The sequence below is a fragment of the Patiria miniata genome, unplaced genomic scaffold (genome assembly GCF_015706575.1).
Source record: "Patiria miniata isolate m_02_andy unplaced genomic scaffold, ASM1570657v1 HiC_scaffold_3, whole genome shotgun sequence".
Taxonomy (NCBI): domain Eukaryota; kingdom Metazoa; phylum Echinodermata; class Asteroidea; order Valvatida; family Asterinidae; genus Patiria; species Patiria miniata.
The window spans coordinates 4,281,420-4,302,593 of NW_024037069.1; the positions used below are offsets into that span (position 1 = coordinate 4,281,420).

General features: G+C 40.2%; 3 protein-coding genes across 3 annotated transcripts; 2 read left to right on the forward strand and 1 right to left on the reverse strand.

Annotated features, from left to right (window-relative positions):
* Positions 1 to 7,182: 7,182 nt before the first annotated feature.
* Positions 7,183 to 14,284, reverse strand: LOC119738302 (ladderlectin-like). The gene is made up of 4 exons (XM_038213147.1): positions 14,166 to 14,284; positions 8,677 to 8,921; positions 8,005 to 8,139; positions 7,183 to 7,202 (listed from the first exon to the last, which is right to left on the reverse strand). Exons 1-4 carry the CDS (start codon positions 14,282 to 14,284, stop codon positions 7,183 to 7,185), a joined length of 519 nt encoding a protein of 172 aa, XP_038069075.1.
* Positions 14,285 to 17,363: 3,079 nt separating this feature from the next.
* LOC119738306 (neuromedin-U receptor 2-like) lies at positions 17,364 to 18,119 on the forward strand. Its single transcript, XM_038213150.1, has one exon. It carries the CDS (start codon positions 17,364 to 17,366, stop codon positions 18,117 to 18,119), a length of 756 nt encoding a protein of 251 aa, XP_038069078.1.
* Positions 18,120 to 19,859: 1,740 nt separating this feature from the next.
* LOC119738307 (neuropeptide receptor 22-like) lies at positions 19,860 to 20,828 on the forward strand. The gene has a single exon (XM_038213151.1). It carries the CDS (start codon positions 19,860 to 19,862, stop codon positions 20,826 to 20,828), a length of 969 nt encoding a protein of 322 aa, XP_038069079.1.
* Positions 20,829 to 21,174: the final 346 nt, after the last annotated feature.

The window sequence follows — 21,174 nt, forward strand, 5'->3', positions numbered from 1 at the left end:
CATCAGTCGCGTTTCCCGTATCAAATCCAGACATGATTACTAAATAGGCGGAAAGAAAACGCAGTCGGTTTTGCAGTTATTTCAGAGACAGTTTCAACCGTAGAACACTGTCTATTCTTGTCCTTAGGACATCATTATCATCTGCTCCAGACTCAAACAATGCGAGTATCTTTACAGTGACGCCTCAACCTGTACAATATTACTTCTCATAAAGTCGTACACGTGCAATAGCATTAAAACCCAAGCTTTAATTTAATAAGAAAGAATGTTACCATGGCAACAATTAGATTAAGTTACCAAAGTAAAGCAGAATATGGGTCGTTGAGAAGAATTTAATTTCAACCGATTTAATTTTGTACAGCGATAGTTTTTTTCTTCTTTTATTTCCTCGCCCTGTCAATAACAAAGCATATTTCAGTATGACGGTACATTAATTTACGCTCCGAATACAATTTCACAAGTAGTAATTAGGATGTTCCTCTTAGCCTTAGTCATGACATTCCGTTTCTCGCTCACTTGTTTATTAGCAGTTTCCTTGTAAGCATGATGACTATCTGGCTATATGTTACATTGAGCCACAAAAAAAACGAAATTTGTGACCACAAATCGACAAAGAAGTTGATCATTAAACGTTGCCCTCGATGGAAACTGAAAGGGTTTGAGTCTTGATCACGACTTGGTGAAAGAAAAACGTGATGCCAGGGATAGTGTAAATAATGGACTTGTGCAGGATGAAACCATTTGTGAATGAGCTGAACACTAGTCGTCTGAGCAACTTAACGGTGATAACCATGCAGTTACCAAGCACAGCCAGGCAGGCGACGATTGTGCTGACTGCATCCTGAAATTAACACACAGCTTCAATATTTGAAGGAATCGCTTTTATTTTATTTTTTTATTTTTTTTGGGGGGGGGGGCTGACAAAGGTTTAATGAAGTTGTTTTCTAATAAGTACGTAGGGAAAGGCAAAATGAGTACTCACGCGTTTGATTTTTTTCTACGGTTTAATCTCTGCCTCGTGTATTGTTCTCGAAGTGAACTTCCAGCTAGAGATGAAGCGGCAGGGCTGTATAATCTCCGAGCATAAATACCCATTCAAGGGCCAGGAGAGGGGAGTTGGAGGAGACCTAGACAGGTTCCTGTTCATCCACTGCGTATTTCGAATGATCCAAAGTTATTGGGGACAGGAAGTAGAATGGGAAACCACGCTGTGGCTATAGCATTTGCCGTTGCCACATTCGGGAAGTCGTGCGCACTTCGCGCGCGAACCAGTACAGTACAGTACGCACACGCTGTGTGTCCAGTCCAGTCCACAGCAAATGTGGTAAAAAAAGCCCTCTTTTGTTGGCGCACGGAGCCCACAAAAGCTCGAGCAGTGCTATTGAATTGGTGCAAAATACATTTTTTTTTATCCTTTTGGATATAGTTACTTTTGAAACAGAGAACGTAGCTTATGATGGAGTGTGAATGCGTTGATATTTATATCGCCCTCATTATTATTATTATCGAACCCTAACAAAATGTCAGCGTAATGATTAGAGATTGAAATCCTCATGGTAACTAAAAGGCCAGACAAGATAGTGGTAGTATTCTGACTACCGCAACCTGAATATGTCTGACGGATCGGCTTTTAACTGAAAGCATCTATGATAGCAACAGGACGATTGTTGAGAGGTTGAAATGCAAGGGAGGGTCCTCTGGTTTGTACGCAATCGCTCAATGACCAAATACATTACGGTTGAGACATGTCTTATCTCAAGGAGGCTAATAAATCATAAGATAATCCGCAGTCAGCATTCAACCTTTCTACTAAATAACAGGTAATTAATGGCTAACACGCAACAATGTCAAAGATTTTTGCCTCAGCAACTGGTATTCTTTGCAGTGCGGTTGCATGCGTCACGAGGTGCATCTTCGCTGTACCTACATCACGTGCATCTTCACTGTACCAACATCACGTGCAATTAAATACGCTGCGGGACGCTGTTCTCAGACCCGTTCAGTTCACTGAATCACTGACAGCCGAAATCTAGCTTAAAGGAATACTGTAAAATAAAATGTAAAAAGGACCATGTCTTCGATCGGATCGCGGGAAATGTTGACAGACATTGCGAACAGAACGGATGACGAGTGGACACCGAACAAATCTAGCCCTTTGTTGGATGCAATCGACGCAACTATAGCCTGCCTTACTGTGCTTGGTAACGGCATGGTCATCACCGTTATGCTGATCAGACGACGGGTGTTCAGCTCCTTCACTAATCGTCTCATCCTGCATCAGTCTATCACTGACGCTATTGCTGGAGTTTTGCTCTTCTTGCACCATGTCGTTATCAAGGCTCGAAACATTTCACCCTCAATTGAGAGTGCCATCAGTGATCAATTTCTATGTCGCCTCGTTTATTCAAGCTTCCTCCTTCGGTGCGCTAATGTGGCATCCACCTACAACCTTGTCATGATATCGCTGGAGCGGTTTATGGCGACTTGCCATCCGGTGAAGCATCGCAACACATTGTCCAAAACTAAGCTCAAGATTGTTGTTTTTACTGTCTGGATGGTAGGCTGTATTGAAAATGTGCCGCTGTTAGTTTTCATTGAACCACATCAGGGGTTTTGTCAGATCAGGGATCTGCAGCTTGGAAAGTTGTGTCTTTTCGCTTTACCCATTGCAATCGAGTACTTTGTACCACTTACCGTTATGATATTCTCGTACACACGGATTCTCGTCATGCTAACCAAGAAACTTGCCAATCCAGTGAATGGTGTAATAAACAAAGCTAAGAAGAATCTCATCAGCACTACCCTGGCAATAAGCATCATGTTTGTCCTGTGTTGGACACCCGCACAAATCGGTCACTTCCGACATTTAATATGCGACCGACAGGGAAATATTTTACTCTATCAAGTATCTGCTTCATTCGTTGCGTGCAACATGTTGGTCAACCCGATCATTTATTGCTTGAAGTACCAACACTTTCGATCACAGGTGAAGGACCTCGTACTCACACGCTTCCGAAGAAACCGAGTGCATATCGGCGAGCCCGCTATAATGTTGAGGCCTCGCTAACGTGGACAGTGGATATGAACCATGTAATTGATATGTCCATTAATTTGACTGAAATGCAATATATTGTGTATCTATTAAATTAAAACAGTTACTCCATAACTTGGATTATTAGCTTAACCAATCACGATAGAATCGCGTCAACGCAGCTTCTCCGACACCCGTGTGCCCTCTGACACCCGTGTGTGTCACAACCCTGCCTTGCTGTGACACCAAAGAGCCCACGCCCCCGACGGTTATGATTGTTAAAATTAAAGCAACATAAATAAATATACTTTTAGTTCCTGAAATAATAATGAGTCATGCCAAAATATTAAACAAACGTTACATTTCTCCGCAGAAACTTTTGAGGAGTTAGCTCCATTACTAACATTTTGTGTAAAAGTATCAATATTTTTTTGTGGTTTTTTTCTGCTGTTGGATGTGGATAATAAATAAATAAATAAATATATAAGTGTGGAGGATGGAAAATACCATCAAAGAGAGGGAATTCGAGCACCAAATGGATAATCGGAGCATTGTGATGTCATCTAAGATTATGTTAGGATTTAAAATGAAAATAAATACAAAGCAATAATAATCACCCGCAAATAGCAAAGAATTAAGAACAGAGTGTCATTTTGGTCTGCAAATAAACTAGTTACCCGATACTAGACTTTGGGATATCTGGATTAATTTCAAATTTAAATAGTGTTTTGTTCAACGTAAAATTTGTGTTAATGAAGTTAAACCAAAAGCAGCGTGAGTGTCTTAATATCACATTTAAGTGTTGGCAACTAATCGTTTGTTACCATTTACTCTAAAGTAAGCCGTGCAGTTATATATAAACTTGCGTCGACTGTGTGGTTTCGGCTAGATTTACTTCGTGACTACCAAAAATAATGTACACAATTAACATTTCACAGGTTTACTCACAAAACTGTTGCTGCTAATTCCTAAAATATAATAATAATAATTTGGGAGGCTAATCATCCTTACTCGCAGCTGGTATGCTGAATTGCGAAGGACGCGGCTACAACGTGGTCGGGCCGCTGGCACGTAAAGGCGCCTATGGTTGCCGGCCACATCGACCCATATATGACCATGGAGCACAGCCTGAGATCGAAAGTGTTTTATTTTTCCGGAGGGAAGAAAACCGGAGGGCCCGGAGAAAAACCCTCGTGGCACAGGAGAGAACCAACGCACAACTCTACTTACATGCGATCTACGGCCAGGATTCGAACCTTAATACACAGGCGCGTACGAACCTATGATCAGGGATCAATTTCATGGCTCTGCTAACCACGGAACTCTGCGCTTACGATCACCATCATTTTGCTAACAGCGATAGCAGAAAAAAGAAATCTGCGCTAAGGCCAAAAAAAAATAAGTCGGTCTCTGGTCAGCGCGCGCGTCGATTTTAATCATGCGCGTCGATCTTTTTTTTTTTCCAAAATGTTCCGCGGTAGCTCCAACAGCGCCCTCTATTTCCGCACCTCCTCAATTTTTTTTACCAAAAAGCACCAAGGAATGGGAAATTGCACCAAGGCAAATGATCGAAAGCACCAAGGCAAATTATGGAGGACACCAATGTACATGAGGACACCAAAAAAGCAAAATAGTACCTACCTTGTCTGTACAATCCAAGCTTGAAGAAAAAAAGAAAAAAAAAGAAAAAAAAAAAAAAGCCGCGTGGCCGCGTCAATTCCGGAACTTTGGTCTGACCAGAGACCGAATATTTTTTTTTTGGCCTAACCCTGTAAGCACAGAATCCATTGTTACAGGATATGCGCATGCGCAGAAGCCAAAATCCTCGCTACACAGTGAAATATGCTTACCGTATTATTTTCTGCTACAGTAAGCAGGGATTTTTCCATAACGGTAAGCAGAGCCATGAAATTGGGTCCAGGTGAGAAGAAAGAAATGAATACACAGCTATTGTTTGAACGAATCGCTTTTTTGGCTAAAAAAAAAGCTTAAAGGAGTTGTTTTTAGAAAAATAAGTAACAAAAGGTACCGTCATAAGTGCTTACGCGTTGAATTTGTTTCTACAGTGTAATCCCTGCCTCGTTTAGTTGTTCTCGAAGTGAACTTCCAGTTAGACGTGTGCGTACTGTACTGGTTCGCGCATAAATATTTTATATCTCTGGGTTCGCGCACAAAATATGCCGACTTATTTATCCTGATACAGCTCTGTGGTACAAAGCTGTTTCGAATTTTAAGGTCTCCCGGACTTATCTCCGCCCCAATAACTTTGGATCATTCGAAATACGCAGTGGATGGATCCAGAACCAGTCTAGGTCTCCCCCAACTCTCCTTTTCCGGTCGTTGAAGTGGTTCTTGTGATCGGAACTTTTGCACTCCGTGCACAAGTACCCCTTCAACAACTAGAACTCGGACTTCAACTAGAACTTAGGGGAGACCCGGACTGGTTCCCGGTTCATCCACTGCGTATTTCGAATGATCATTCAAAGTTGAAACAAGTAACGTAGCGTATGATGAAGTGTGAATGCGTTGGCTTTTACATTACCCTCAGTTATTATTATCGAACGCTAACAAAACGTCAGCGTAATGACTACAGATTGAAATCATCATGGTAACTAAAAGGCCACGCAAAGATACCGAATCTAAGTGGGTTTTTTTCTGAACACCGCAACCTGAATATGTCTAATGGATCAGCGTTTTAACTGAAAGGTTCGATGCTAACAACAGAGAGATTTTTAAGAGGTTTGAGTGGAGGGGGGGGGGGGGGTCCTGTGGTTGGTACGCAATCGCACAACGACAAAATACGATATGGTTGAGACATGTCTTATCTTATCTCAAGGAGTCTAATAAATCATAAGAAAGTCCGCAGTCAGCTTTCAACCTTTCTACTAAATAACACTACAATTAATTTCTTACATTTAACAATGTCAAAGATGTTTGCTTTTAGCAACCGGTATTCTTCGCAGTGAAGTTGCATACGTAACGAAGTGCATCGATACATTCGGTCTACATCAGTTCCAGTTAAATACGCCGGACGCCGTTCGAATTATAAGACCCTACATCCAACCGTTCAATTCACTGAAAACAAAAGTCTAACAACGAAAGAGTACTGTTAAAAAAAGAAAAGAAAAAAAAAGACATACACACAATTATGTCTTCGATCGGATTGCGGGAAATGATTACAGTCATCGGAAACAGAACGAATGACGACTGGACACCTAATCCATCTAGCCTACTGTTGGATGCAATCGACACAATCATAGCCTGCTTTACTGTGCTCGGTAACGGCATGGTCATCACCGTTATGCTGCTCAGACGACGAAAATTCAGCTCCTACACAAATCGTCTCATCCTACATCAGTCCATCGCTGACTCTATTGCTGGCGTTATGTTCCTCTTGCACCATGTCATTATCAAGACTCAAAATATTTCAGTATCCATCAAGAGTACCGTCAGTGATCAGTTTCTATGTCGCCTAGTGTATTCAAATTTCTTCCTCCTGTGCGCCAATGTGACATCCACCTACAACCTACAACCGCAACACTTGATCTAACACTAAGCTCAAGATTGTAGTTTTTACTGTCTGGATGATAGGCTGTATTGAAAATGTGCCGCTCTTAATTTTCATTGAACCACATCAGGGGTCTTGTCAGATCAGGGATCTGCAGCTTGGAATGATGTACTTTTTTCGCTGTACCCATTACAGTCGAGTACCTGTTACCAATCGCCGTTATGTTATACTCGTATACACGGATTCTCATCATGCTAACCAAGAAACTTGCTAATCCAGGGAATGGTGCTCCGAATGTAATGAACAAAGCTAAGAAGAATCTCATCATCACTACCCTGACAATAAGCATCATGTTTGTCATATGTTGGGCACCAACGCAAATTGGTCACATCCTCTATTTGATTTTTGACCGAAGGAGACATACGTTTATGTATCAAGTATCTGCTTCATTCGTTGCTTGCAACATGTTGGTCAACCCGATCATTTATTGCTTGAAATACCAACACTTTCGATCGCAGTTGAAGGACCTCGTACTCACACGCTTCCAAAGAAACCGAGTGCATATCGGCGAGCCCAATATAATGTTGAGGCCTCGCTGACATTGACAGTGGACAGTGATAGTGAAACAAAAGTGGCCTCAATATCAAATGGTCACCAATATTGCTGTTGGGTACAATGACAACTAATGTGGTCTGTTGCTAAGTAGACCAGTAGTTAGTTATTTCCCAAACATTTTACTACATAAACGCCATAAACATTTAAGTATTGAAAAATATGTAAAGTTGCAATACTCGAAAAATTGATGCCCCAATCTTTGCTTTTTTTCCATTGCAAGCCTCAAGTTTGTGTGCTCTGAAAAGAAGTAACATAAATGTAATAATGACAACATCGTGTGATATGACAACGTCAATGAAAGTTAAATATCATAGATTAGAGTACATGTACATTGCTTAAAAATACAATCAACTACTGCAGAGAATAATGACATACTATAAACGCTATTTATTAATCTGCTAGTTATTGGTAATAATCACAAATGATTGTTTGTGGAGATTTTATACGACGTGTAAATAAAATAATGTCAATTCCAAATTGGAAAGACACGGGTCTACGGCACGATACGACAATTGGCAAACACAGTCATCTGCGTTCACTCATTGCATCAATGATGATGTATTAGACTCATTATAACACGTCATCGCTGTTATCTTAAGATTTGTCTTTGAGAAATATCCTGCCAAAATCGAAATGTCAAGCACTCTATAACAGTATTAAACTTGAGATCTGTTTTAGTCAAGTTGTTTTCGTTCTCTCAGATTGTATGCCCAAAATTGTGATTGTACAAGAATTCAATTGCATATTCACATTCTTTAAAAACAAATTAATTTTCTATCATTGTTTGTTGTCACTTAAAAGTGCAACTGTGGTGCAGATCGTTTGCAAATGAAATAAAAGAGACTCTCACATGATATGTCAATCCAACCAGATTTGTCAGCTGCTGCACAATCTTCTCTTCCCTTGCTATTATTAGGTTCACCAGTCTCCACCCGCCACTCTCGGTACTCCACATCAGTAGTGCCATCTTGACACACCCATTCACCTAATACACAGAGAGTGTAAGTGTCAGTTTCGGTTGGTTTGAATTTTGCTGTCATGCTATATTTTAAAAAGTAAGAATAATGTACGTTTAAAGTTTTGATAAAGTACCGCACCGCAGATAGGTGATGTGATTATGTCTTTTATAATACTAGCTTAGAATTTGGCACACAGATTATGTCATGGGAAAGATAGTAAGCTATAGGGTCATCGCAGATTTGTCTTTCAAAAATATAAAGGTAGAACAACAAGAAGTGTCAGCCATTTTGAAATTTTAGGAAATTGCTTGTTAGTGTTCCTATACTTTTTAAAGGACAAATATGTAATGACTCAACATGTATATCCAAATATCTTTTTATGACATATTCTGAATGTGTGTCAAATTCCATGCTGGTATCCAGAAAGGCACAATTCCCCAGGTATTTCCCATATCCGCCCCACTAATATGTCTTACGAATTTACAATTGTTTCTAAGCCGAGAGAAAACTTTATCAACAACAACAAAAGGAATTCCTTGTTAAAACAATAAAAGTTGACAAACCTTCAACTTGCTGATCATTGCAGTCGATCCAGTAGAAGCTGAGCAGGTTTTCCAGAAGGAACGCAGTTTCCGCCTGAGACTGTGGCATGACCAAGACACTTCCCATCTCGATGCATTCATGTTTTGCCTCATCCCACGTCAGGGGCTTAATGATGGCTTTATAGCATTTGTCCCCCCACTGGATCCAAGCAGGAGGACACGCCCCTCTAATGGAGGCCACACACCTCTCATTACCACTAGTGAATCTGATCATAAGACAAAGGCTTATCAAGTTAACGATAGGCATAGGATGTCTAGGCAACATCTTTGTCAGATGTTACCACACTGGTCGTCATCTGTGGTAAATTGAAGGGTATTATTGTCACCTGTCCTTTATAAGTGTAGTTTATTGCGCTTGACGATGCCGTAAATGTATTCTGCCCCACTGCACGCACATAGAATCGTTTGAATCGATACGGTACGAACCATGCCTTTCCCGTGCCATTAGAACGGGTATCTGATACTTATTTATCGAAATTGCCATGGTTACCATAATATCACTTCGATACAGACCACCTCTAATAAGCTCTGGTTAGAAAGTGAAGGTTGAATATTGATCCAAAAAATATATTGTTTTGCTCCATGAATAGAGGCGTGGGGCTCATGGTTGGAAAATGTACTGCATCTGGCAGAGCCTTCAGAAAATGCAATATTGATCATTTGATTCTACCCCAATTCATTAAAAATCTTACTTCATGATGCTGAATACCGTACAGTGCTATGTTGTGAAGCTAGATAGAGGCTACTGCCAATTCCTGTATACCCTCATGATACAAACAAGATCACATACAAGGCCTCGCCAGTTCTCATACCACCGACATATGACCAATAGTACGATCTACAGTACAAGCACTTATCCATCAACAATTCAACACGAATAAACTGCCTCCCTCGGTCATCAATGCTCCTCATCTGGAGACATATTTCATCCACACTTTAGGCCAAAAACTCATGCAGGATGCAATACTGCCCGAATGCACGCAAATAGAATCGTTCAAATTGGATACGGTACGAACCATGCCTTTCCCGTGCCATTAGAACGGGTATCTGATACTTATTTATCGGAATTGCCATGGTTACCATAATATCACTTCGATACAGACCACCTCTAATAAGCTCTGGTTAGAATGTGAAGGCTGGATATTGATCCAAAAATCTGTTGTTTTGCTCCATGAATAGAGGCGTGGGGCTCATGGTTGGAAAATGTACTGCATTTGGCAGAGTCTTCAGAAAATGCAATATTGATCATTTGATTCTACCCCAAGTCATTAAAAACCTTTGGCAGAGCCTTCAGAAAATGCACTATTGATCATTTGATTGTACCACACTTCATTAAAAAACTTTGGCAGACGAGCCTTCAGCAAATGCAATATTGATCATTTGATTTTACCCCAAGTCATTAAAAAAAACTTACTTCATGATGCTGAATATCGTACAGTGATATGTTGTGAAGCTAGATGGAGGCTACTGCAAATTCCTGTATACCCTCATGATACAAACAAGATCACATAGAAGGCCTCGCCAGTTCTCATACCACCGACATATGACCCATAGCATGATCTACAGTACAAGCATTTATCCATCAACAATTCAACACGAATAAACTGCCTCCCTCGGTCATCAATGCTCCTCATCTGGAGACATATTTCCTCCACACTTTAGGCCAAAAACTCATGGAGGATGCACAACTCTTCATCATATAACATTTTACCAGTATATGTAATCTCAAACTGTATCAACCACAAAAAGCCTACACAAATGATCAACTTTAATTAATTAATAAAACAACATAAGTATACAAATATTGAATGCTTCGAGTGGTGGTGTAGTAAAACTAGCCTCCCGAGATATCCATGGACAATCTATTTTCCCGAGGCGAAGCCATGGTTACCATAATATCACTTCCATACAGACCAACTCTTATAAGCTCTTGTTAGAAAGTGAAGGCTGAACAGATCACCAACGGAGGCTAGCTTTACTTCACCACGAGATGAAGCATTCAATATTTGTTTTATAACCCACAGATTCTGCTTGGTTTTGATATTTTAAATCATTTAAATCTGAACACAGTTGGAATAAACTTCAATTTCAAACAAAATTGGTGAAAAATGTATTTCTCTCTTCCAAGCTACCCCTTTTACGAAAAAAAATCTGTATTCATTCATCGTAGCAATGGCAGAGGATGTGTTTGAGTTTATTGTAACCAGTAAGTTTTGTTAAGTTGAGATTTGCCTTTGAGAAATATCCTATCAAAATCGAAACCTGAGGCCCTTTAACTTTATCTTAGAAATTGAGATGGAAATTAAAAAGCTTTGAAACTAAAAGAAACATACAGATCATTAGGTAAAACTACTTTCCAAAAGCACATATTAAACGAATACATTTGTAGCACCAATTAGTCTAAGACGAATGCCACATGCATCAACTTTTTAAAAATGTTTTCGTCTTCTAAAATGGTACGCCAAAAATCGCTACTAAACTGGTTTAATTGTATATTCACGGTACTTCTACATGATTCCTATTTGATTTGGTTTTTTTAAAGTTGATGAGTAACGGGTGTTTGTTGTCACTAAACCCTGCGCAGCGTTTACAAAAAAACTTTACAACAACTCGTCAACAGGTACTTTCCCGCACTTCGCAAGACCCTATTCATAGCAATACAACAAAAAGCCACATGCCAGACAGTGTCCAGACAGTTACCAGATAGTGCGTTGGAAAGATAATTGACTGGCGGCTGTGGTATGCAGTTATGAAGGGAAATGGCTGTGTCAAGTAACAGGTCTTTGTTGATGTTTCAATGAGACTTGGCAGGAGGCCTGGTCGAAAGTTTGTTGACACGACCTGGGTGTAGCCCTGGCTGCAAAGTTCATTGAACTAGCTGATTTGGCAAGGGTTGGATGAGGATTAGATAGGAGGTGAACGTTATTGGCCCTAAAAAAAATATATTCAAAAAATTGGGTTTGTTGATGCCCCAGGGGCATCAGGTCATTCCGCCCAGGGTAAGTGCAGCTGTGGTGCAGGTCGTTCGCAGATGACAGGAGAGCGATTCTCACATTTTACATCATTCCAATGCACAATCCTCACTGGTACCTTTGCTCGGTCGCTGGTGTCCCCAGTTTCTGTACTTCGCATCAGTGGTTCCATCCTTACAAACCCCATGTACATGAAACACACACAAAGTTAATAGTCCAGTTGTGTTTCATTAGGATTTTACTGTTCTGGTAAACTGTCGACATACTTGACGTTCGCAGTTCCCCCACCCTCCCCCAAGTATATTTTGTGTTAATCAGGGGTGAAATTTTTCAGATTTTTTTTTCTTTATTACATTCTATTTTTGTCGGAAATTTTGATTAAAAGGTTTGCGGAAACACCGTGTGTGAATCATTTCTGTAGTAAGAGAATGGTTCTAAAAAGAACCAGTGGTATAAGCTAGACCTTCCGGTCAGTTATACTCTGACCGTCTTCAGGAGAGTGCCTAAACTCTAAGAAAGTAAATACGTAAGTAGCAAAAAGCGAAATCGATGAAGTGTGTAGTTGCATCCTGTGTGGATGCAAAGTAGCTGGGAGCCTAGAGCAAGCTTGGTGTGCCCACTGAAGTGGAACAGTAGGTTTGCAGTCTCAGTAGAGGGAGGACCTCGGGTAAAGGAGACCTGTTAGACCTGGGTGATTACAGAGGACATAGGGCATAGGAGACCCATCAGTCTGACGGAGTGGGAGCCAGATGTTTTTGAGGTGAAACCCGATGTCTTGCAGAACTGTGTTGTGCTTGCTGGGTCCTCCCTCTATTGAGACTACAGCCAGTGGTCGCGTTCTTCTGAAGGAACTCGGTTTTCTCCTGAGACTGTGACATGACCAATCCACTTCCTATCTTGATGCACTCCTGTTTGCCTCAGCCCATGATAGTTTGTATTTGTAAACATGTTTACATGCTAAACAGTTTTAGCATTAGGTGTTTTAGCAGGAATAGTGTTAAGAATTGTGTTTACCCACTAAACACATTTTTTGTAGGCCAGGCAAATATCCACAAAGAGGCATTACGCTACCTTTGTCCCAATGCCTAAAAAATTGGAAACTTGCTCCCATGGTCAATTTGATCTCTCTTGGTAAATTACTGATAACTCTATCAAAACTTATTAGATTTGGACGTTTGATGTCTCATTTTAAAATAGCAAGGCGTGTCTTTCAAACCATTTGGTGACACATTCTACGTATGGCATTCCGTTATTTTTATTTGCATTTTTTTTTATAAACACTGTATATGAGAAATAACACTATGACCATTAATGAACATAACGGTCTTTAATCGTGTCTACTTGCCTGGTATAGGTTTTAAACGTGTATTTTAGTACTTACTCCCAAGCTCTTTCATCTCTTCAATTATTTTTTTTTTTTTTTACAGTGGACACTTAAGTAAATCAAGTATTCCATGTTCTTTAAACCATACAATATTGTACACGAAACTAACTTTTCTTTCCAAACTCATTTTACGGGCGCTATATCCATTGTCTTTTCGTTATTCTGTTCCCAATTTTTTTCAGTTTTTTTTTATATCACAATCGGGTCTAATGATATGGTTATGGAAACTCAAACCACTACCTCGAATGTTATAAATTCAAGAACTGCCAACATGTTTTCGATATATAGAATAGATCCAGAAACAATGAAAGCAATGGACGACATATTAAACTCACAGGGGAACCAAGGCAGTAGTAAGTCAATTTAGGGCGATAAAAAAAGATCACAAATCCGTGTGGATGTATTTACTTTAAAAGCAGTGAAAAGTGGTGCACGAGGGTTTTGAAAATACGTTGACCTTTTGGTAGCCAATATCGGACCCTCGCACAACGTCAGCAAATATTGATTGGAGACTTGATATCCTCATGGTAACTAAGGGGTTACTCACAGCTACCGAATTTAAGTGGTTTAAGCTGAACACAGAAATCTTGTTATGTCTGATGGATCAGCGTTTTAGCTGACCAGCATCGGTGATATCGGGGAGACTGTTAAGAGCTTGTATTACCAGAAAATCAAAAGGAATTGGTTTTGAAAGGCAGGCCAGGTTAGTTTACAATCGTAGACTGGCAATATATCTTATAGTTGAGATATCCCTTATCTCAAAGAGGGTAATCAATCATTATGATAATCCATTAACCAGAATAACTCCGACCATCCGACAACGTCAACGATTATTTTTGCCCTTGCAACCGGGATTCTCCATGGGTGTTACAGTCTGTATTTCATACACTTTGCCAACATCACTTGCGATCATTTGCCGGTCTAGGACCACAACCAATTCGTTGAGTTAACTGAAAACGGTTATTGTAGCTGCAGCAAATTACTGATAAAATCACCTTTTATACAGAACCATGTCTTCGATCGGTTTGCAGGAAATCTTGAAAGACACACAAAAAAACAGCACGAATGACGACTGGACACCAGATCCATCCAACCTTCTAATGAATGCAATCGGCACAACAATCACCTGCCTGGCTGTTCTTGGTAACGGCATGGTCATCACCGTTATGCTGCTCAGAAGACGAGTGTTCAGCTCCTTCACCAATCGTCTCATTCTGCATCAGTCTATCATTGACTCAATTGCTGGAGTTTTGTTCTTCGTGCATCATGTCGTTATAAATACCTACCAAATTTCAATATCCACTGAGGGATCCATAACTGATCAATTGTCTTGTCGCCTGGTGTATTCAGATTGAACTTTGGTGCGTCAATGTGACATCAACATACAACCTTGTCTTGATATCGCTGGAGCGGTATATGGCGACTTGCCACCCAGTGAAGCATCGGAAAACGTGGTGCCCAGCCAAGCTGAAGTTTGCTGTAGGAACTTCCTGGGCCATCGGCTTCATATACGGCTCACATCTTATACTTATGTTTGAAGCACATGAAGGAGGTTGTCGACTGACGAAAATTGAAACTGGTCTGCAGATTTTGGAAGTTTCAGCAGCGATGTTTATTGAGTATTTAGCGCCCATTGCAGTTTTGATCTATACATACAGCCGAATTATCATGACGCTAACAAGAAAATCTGCCAATCCGATGAATGGTCCTCAGAATGTCATGAATAAAGCAAAGAAGAACGTTCTTGTTACGACAATGCTGATTAGTCTGATGTTTATTGTATGCTGGACACCAACGGAAGTTTCTCACGTTGATGCATTCATCGCAGGAGAATGGGGTGACTTCGTGTATGCACTATTTACCTCGGCCTTGGCCTGCAGCATGTTCATTAACCCGATCATTTACTGCTTCAAGTACAAGCATTTTAGGTTGGAGTTGAGAAACCTGATCATCAGGAGGTGTCGTAGAAACCGAGTGGAGGACTGGAACGCAATTCCGATGCAAGCTGCTGCCCCAAGAATGAACACAAATTTAGCTGTTCAATCTTTGTAGTTGCACAAGCCATTTTAAAAAAAATGTTTTGTCCTCCGTTTCAAATAATACGTCTACTTCAAGTGTATTTTTTCCCTGTTTATCATTCCTTTATCGATGTACTGCTTCATTATTCATAAAATGGAACTTTGCGTCGGAGTGATGTAAATATCAGGTTTTGCCTTTCACCGACGTAAAAAACACTGTATACCAAGTGTGATACCTCCCGAGTGAAAGTTTGAAACAGAAAAAAAATCGGGTGGGACTCAAATCAACGACCTCCTGCAGATATCTTACCACTTGACCACCGAGCGAACGGACTCGGTTGCTTGTTCGAATCTGATTGTACATAGCAGCGGGTACCGCATTAACTATTCATAAGATGGAATTTTGCGTCAGGTATGTAAATCAAATTAGGTTTTGCACTTTTTCAAACTTTCACTCGGGAGGTAACACACAAAGTATACAGTATTTATACGTCGGTGAAGCTTGGCACAACGTAATTTATTGCACTGCTTCATTGTTTGCTTTAGGCGTAGATGATTGGTACTGTGATATTTTCGTCCAGGTCATGATGCACATGTATCGGAACAAAATTGGCTGGTATAACATTTGATGTACGATTTTTAAAATACGAGTATTTCGATCTCAGCTGAGACAACTCTTCCAAAAACAATTTCGGAGAGGGTGGGTTTCAATTTGAAAGCTCCGACCGACACCCACATTAATTTGCACAAATGATGTTATCATATTTTGTCAATGTAAATTGTTCCATCGAAACAGCTTGTAACGATACTTGCATTAGTCAAGTGACTGTTCATTGTTCACACAGACATTATAAAAACAACAAACCCACAATTATGACCATTGAGTTATCCGTACTTTAGATATTCAAATTTGTATTCTTAATCCTTATTCATAAATACCTAAGACAGTTTACGCATTCCCTTTGGTCGAGGGCACGTCACTCGGTCGGTCTTAAACGGTTGATAAAACTCCCGTTAGCTGGTCTTAAACACTTTTCCAGGATCCTATGAAATCTATGGTTCAACCAATAACAGGGTAAGTTACCCTGTTATTGGTTGAACCATTGATCTCCATTATACATAAAAATATATCATGGAGGTCAATGGCTTAAACGTTTAAAACCCTCTGTTGTAGGCATGAGCAATACTACCAATGAGTCCATATTTCATACTATTATACATAAAAATATATCATGGAGGTCAATGGCTTAAACGTTTAAAACCCTCTGTTGTAGGCATGAGCAATACTACCAATGAGTCCATATTTCATACTCCTAAATTCTCACTAAATTGGCACAGCTGCGTTCTGCGCCAGATCGAGCAGTTTGCACAACGCAAGCGCCAATCTCCATATAAGAAATTAATTACAACAACTCGTGAGAGGCACATACCATAACATAGCTAGAAGGGTGTTTAAAAACCAAGAAGTAAACTTTTTTTAGCAAAATCTTAAACATAAACCGGCCAAGCACACATTTATATCCCAAGTAAAAAATTGTATAATTTCATTGATAAGGCAGTGCTTACCAAGTGATATATTTCAGGAATTCATATATGACGACCTATAATGGATTCTGCAGAGTGCAACATCTCATGAATCGTGGCTGCAACATCTTGATCGTTCTCAAGACTCTGAGACTATTTCCGTGCCCGCTGCATTTACACAACTCAACATAGCAGTCATTCAAATTAATGTCATGTTGTAACATTTTACAAATTCCGGGCGAATGGCATGATAGTGCTTAATACATTTTGTAAACCTTTCGAATGTGAAACGATCAAAATGTAAAAGCTTGAAACTAAAATAAAGTGTCATGCGGTGCCTTTAAAATGTATGGGCTGTCAATATTTCTATTTTTCCGAAGCTTAAATATCAAGCAGGCGCTGTCACCCCCTCCCCCTCCCCCAATAATGAAGAAATATTGACTTTAACGGCCACGACCCATTTCTTCGTTGCTTCGGTGACTAAATCTAATTACTTACTATTTTACCATGGTAACGTTGCCTTAATCGAATCCAAGTTTCCTCCTAATGGAATAAAAGCTTGGCATAAACTGTATCCCTTCGTTCGAGGCATTGGTTTGATACTGTGCAGTGTAAAGTGTTGCCCTCAACACATTTAAATATATTCTGCAATGACCGGTTGCAAACTCAGTATAGGCTAGAACCAAGATGATAACTGTCATTTGCTTTGCAATAACTGCCGAATGAGAGTGCACTTTTATCTAGGCAGTCATGTCTCTTGGGAATGAGACCAATGATGTTTGGATCGAAAAGGCCCATGGCCCTCTGGATGCAGTCTACACAATCATCGCCTGCCTGGCTGTGCTTGGTAACGGCTTGGTCATCACCGTTATGCTGCTCAGACGACGGGTGTTCAATTCCTTCACAAATCGTCTCATCCTGCATCAGTCCTTCATTGATTCAATTGCTGGAGTTATGTTTTTCCTGCATCATGTCGTTATAAAAGCTAAACAAATTTCAGTATCCTTCGAGGGTTCCATGACTGATCAATTATCTTGTCGCTTGATATTTTCAGAATTCTTGCTATGGGGATTATATGTCGCATCCACGTACAACCTTGTCATGATATCGCTGGAGCGGTTCATGGCGACTTGCCACCCGGTGAAGCATCGCAACTCTTTGTCCGTGGCCAAGCTGAAGTTTGCTATTGGAATTGCCTGGGGCACCGGCTTTATATACAGCTCACATTTAATATTGATGTTGGAACCCCGTGAGGGGCGTTGTCAATTCATCGATATGGAAACAGTTTTGATAGTTTTCCTAGCGTCGCTGGTTTTGATTGTTGAGTCCTTAGTACCCATTACCATTTTGACATATGCATACAGCCGGATACTCATCAAGCTCACCAAGAAATCTACTAATCCACCGAACGGTCCTCGGAATGTCATGAATAAAGCTAAGAAGAACGTCCTCGTCACTACAATGCTGATAGGCATTATGTTTGTGGTGTGCTGGACACCAGTATAAGCCTTACATATTTATCAATGTGGTTCGGGAGACTTGGGCAATTCATTTTACGCTCCGCTTGCCAGCCTGTTGGCCTGTAACATGTTCGTCAACCCGATCATTTACTGCTTCAAGTACGAGCATTTTCGGTCGGAGTTGAGAAACCTGATCACCAGGAGGTGTCGTAGAAACCGAGTGGAGGACAGGAATGCAATTCCAATGCCAGCTGCTGCCCCGAGAGTTAACACAAATGTAGCTGTTCAATCATTGTAGTTGCAACATATTATACCCAAATCGTGTAATATAATGTAGGCTCCCTCCTATGGAAACATGCATTCTGAGCCTTGCTGTTACTTGGGTCAATATTGGTCAAGTAACCCATTGGTTTGTTAAAAGTACACCTTGGGAAGTGGAAGGAAATTTTAACCATTATGTTACCTTTTAAGCACAATGTTTGGTCCTCCATTGCAAATACATGTAGAACTAGTTCATGTTGATCTTCATCTTCATCATGACTCGTTCATGATAAAATACACGGAAGTATACGTTTTGTTTCTGCTTCATGGTTTGCATTAGGCGTTGATGTTTGATATGGTGTTATTTCCTCCATGTCATGATGCGGTAGTAAAAAAGCTGGCTGCTACACAAATTTAGTGTAATGACTTTTAAAAAAATATGTGCAGTAAATAGAAATTTAAATCTCTACAAACCTGTCACTTAATGACTGACGATGTTATACTCTCCTTTTTTATCTCGAAGTTTCTCTCTCTTTTTTTTTATCTTTGCAAGGTAAAGAATATGTGCTCCGCTCTAATCGTAATTCCCAGTAAGCTTGTTAGAATTTGCTTGATCCTTTATGTAACTTATGATTATCCAATTGTTACTTATCCATGATTTTTGTGAAATTCTCATTTCTGTTGGGGGCAGCCATGTTTGTTTTCATTCCAATCTCTCATGTAACGTAGGCATTAATTCTCATTGTTCGATTTTGAAATTTCTTGAATCCATAGTGTGGTGTAAGATCAGTGTAGCTCTTTGCCATATCCCACTTTGTATACATTTTCATGAAATTGGCTTGGATTGCCGACATGTAGTGACATGTGCCTACATATTCATTTTTGAGAAATATTATTTTAGTCCTTGTGCGTTATGTGCGCAAAAGCAAACCAAAATAAAACCATATTTTCAGAGGGTTGAAAAAACATCGCCGCTACTACTAATAATGGTAATGCAGACATGCACTAAAATTTAGTATCGGCATTTGATCCAATCCAGTTGTGAACATCATGGTGAATTTAGACCGTATTTCGATCCCCCCAAAAAAGGAACAGTGAACATGATTCAATAATTGGTTGAACGTAATCGCTTCGGATGTAGCGGATGTATCTCCATGGTAACTAAAATCAGAAAAAGGTATAATCTCAGAGGAATCGGCGTTTCAAAGAGCGTTCCTTAATGTGTTCTCTTGTTGATATTGCTTTGTTGATATTGTTGATGTAGCTACTGTCAGTGATCAAGTCCAACAGGAGTCTAAATGATGTCTCAAACGAAGACGACTCATTTCACGAGAAATGTGCAATATCATTCGCGTGTTTGGCCCTCAACCATTCCAACCGCGTTTTGTACGATGAGGTGGCGAGCATCACACGGTAGTTCTTACGGGCTAAAATATGTTCACGTCAGCCTTACATCACAATCTTTGAGATCCATACAAGACTGAAAACTGACATCTAACTTCCCATAAACAATTGGCAGAAAATTATGGCACAACTCGGAAACAGCACGATAGAAGACTGGACGCTGAATCCACCTACCCATCTAAAAGATGCAGTCAACACAATCATCGCCTGCCTGGCTGTGCTTGTTAACGGCATGGTCATCACCGTTATGCTGCTCAGGCGACGAGTGTTCAGCTCCTTCACGAATCGTCTCATCCTGCACCAGTCCTTCATTGATTCAATTGCTGGAGTTATATTCTTCCTGCATCTTGTCGTTATAAAAACTAAACAAATTTCAGTTTCCGTCGAGGGTTCCATGACTGATCAATTTTTTTGTCGCTTGGTGTATTCAGATGTCATGCTTTGGTGTGTCAATATCACATCCACATACAACCTTGTCATGATATCGCTGGAGCGGTTTATGGCGACTTGCCACCCGGTGAAACATCGCAATAGTTCATCTGCAGCTAAGCTGAAGTTTGCAGTCGGAATTGCTTGGGCTATAGGCTTCATATTTGGCTTACATATCATATTTATGTTTGAACCGCGCCAAGGGTATTGCCAATTCATAGAAATGGAAACAGCTTTGAAGGTTTTCGAAGCCACAATGGTTGTGGTTATTGAGTGTTTGATGCCATTTACCATTTTGATCTACACATATAGCCGGATAATTATCACGCTTACCAAGAAATCTGCACCAATGAACGGTCCTCAGAATGCCGTAAATAAAGCCAAGAGAAACATCCTCGTTACGACAATGCTGATAGGCATAATGTTTGCGGTGTGCTGGACACCACTAGAAGTGTTGTTCATTTATGAACAATTTTCAGGAGATTGGAGCACTCCATTGTACGATCCCTTTACCACCCTGGTTGCCTGCAACATGTTCGTCAACCCGATCATTTACTTCTTCAAGTACAATCATTTTCGTTCTGAGTTGCGACAACTCATCCAGAAACTACTTCGAAGAAACCGAGTAGGTGACGGGAACGGCAATCCTCCTACGAGCTAGTTCACAAGTGAATTAGCACAAACAATTATTTCCTGTCTGAAGTACCTATCTTCATATATTTACAGTCGCTTCTACACTCATTCCTTCACTTTTTGCAAATCAAAGACTAGCGATTTGCTGTGTGCGTACGGCTCCCTGTTCCTTTTACAAACTTTAATCTGAGAGCTATGCACGTAGCAGGCCAAGTTTAAAAACTAAAACAAACTCGGATGCCACCTAAAGCATTCCGTACATCTGGTAGGTCTACTCGCAATTTGCAATAGATAGAAGTTTAATCTATTTCAAAACAATCATCCTTTCACTAGAAGGATTTATAGTCTCTGTAATCGAACTAAATAGTGTCATC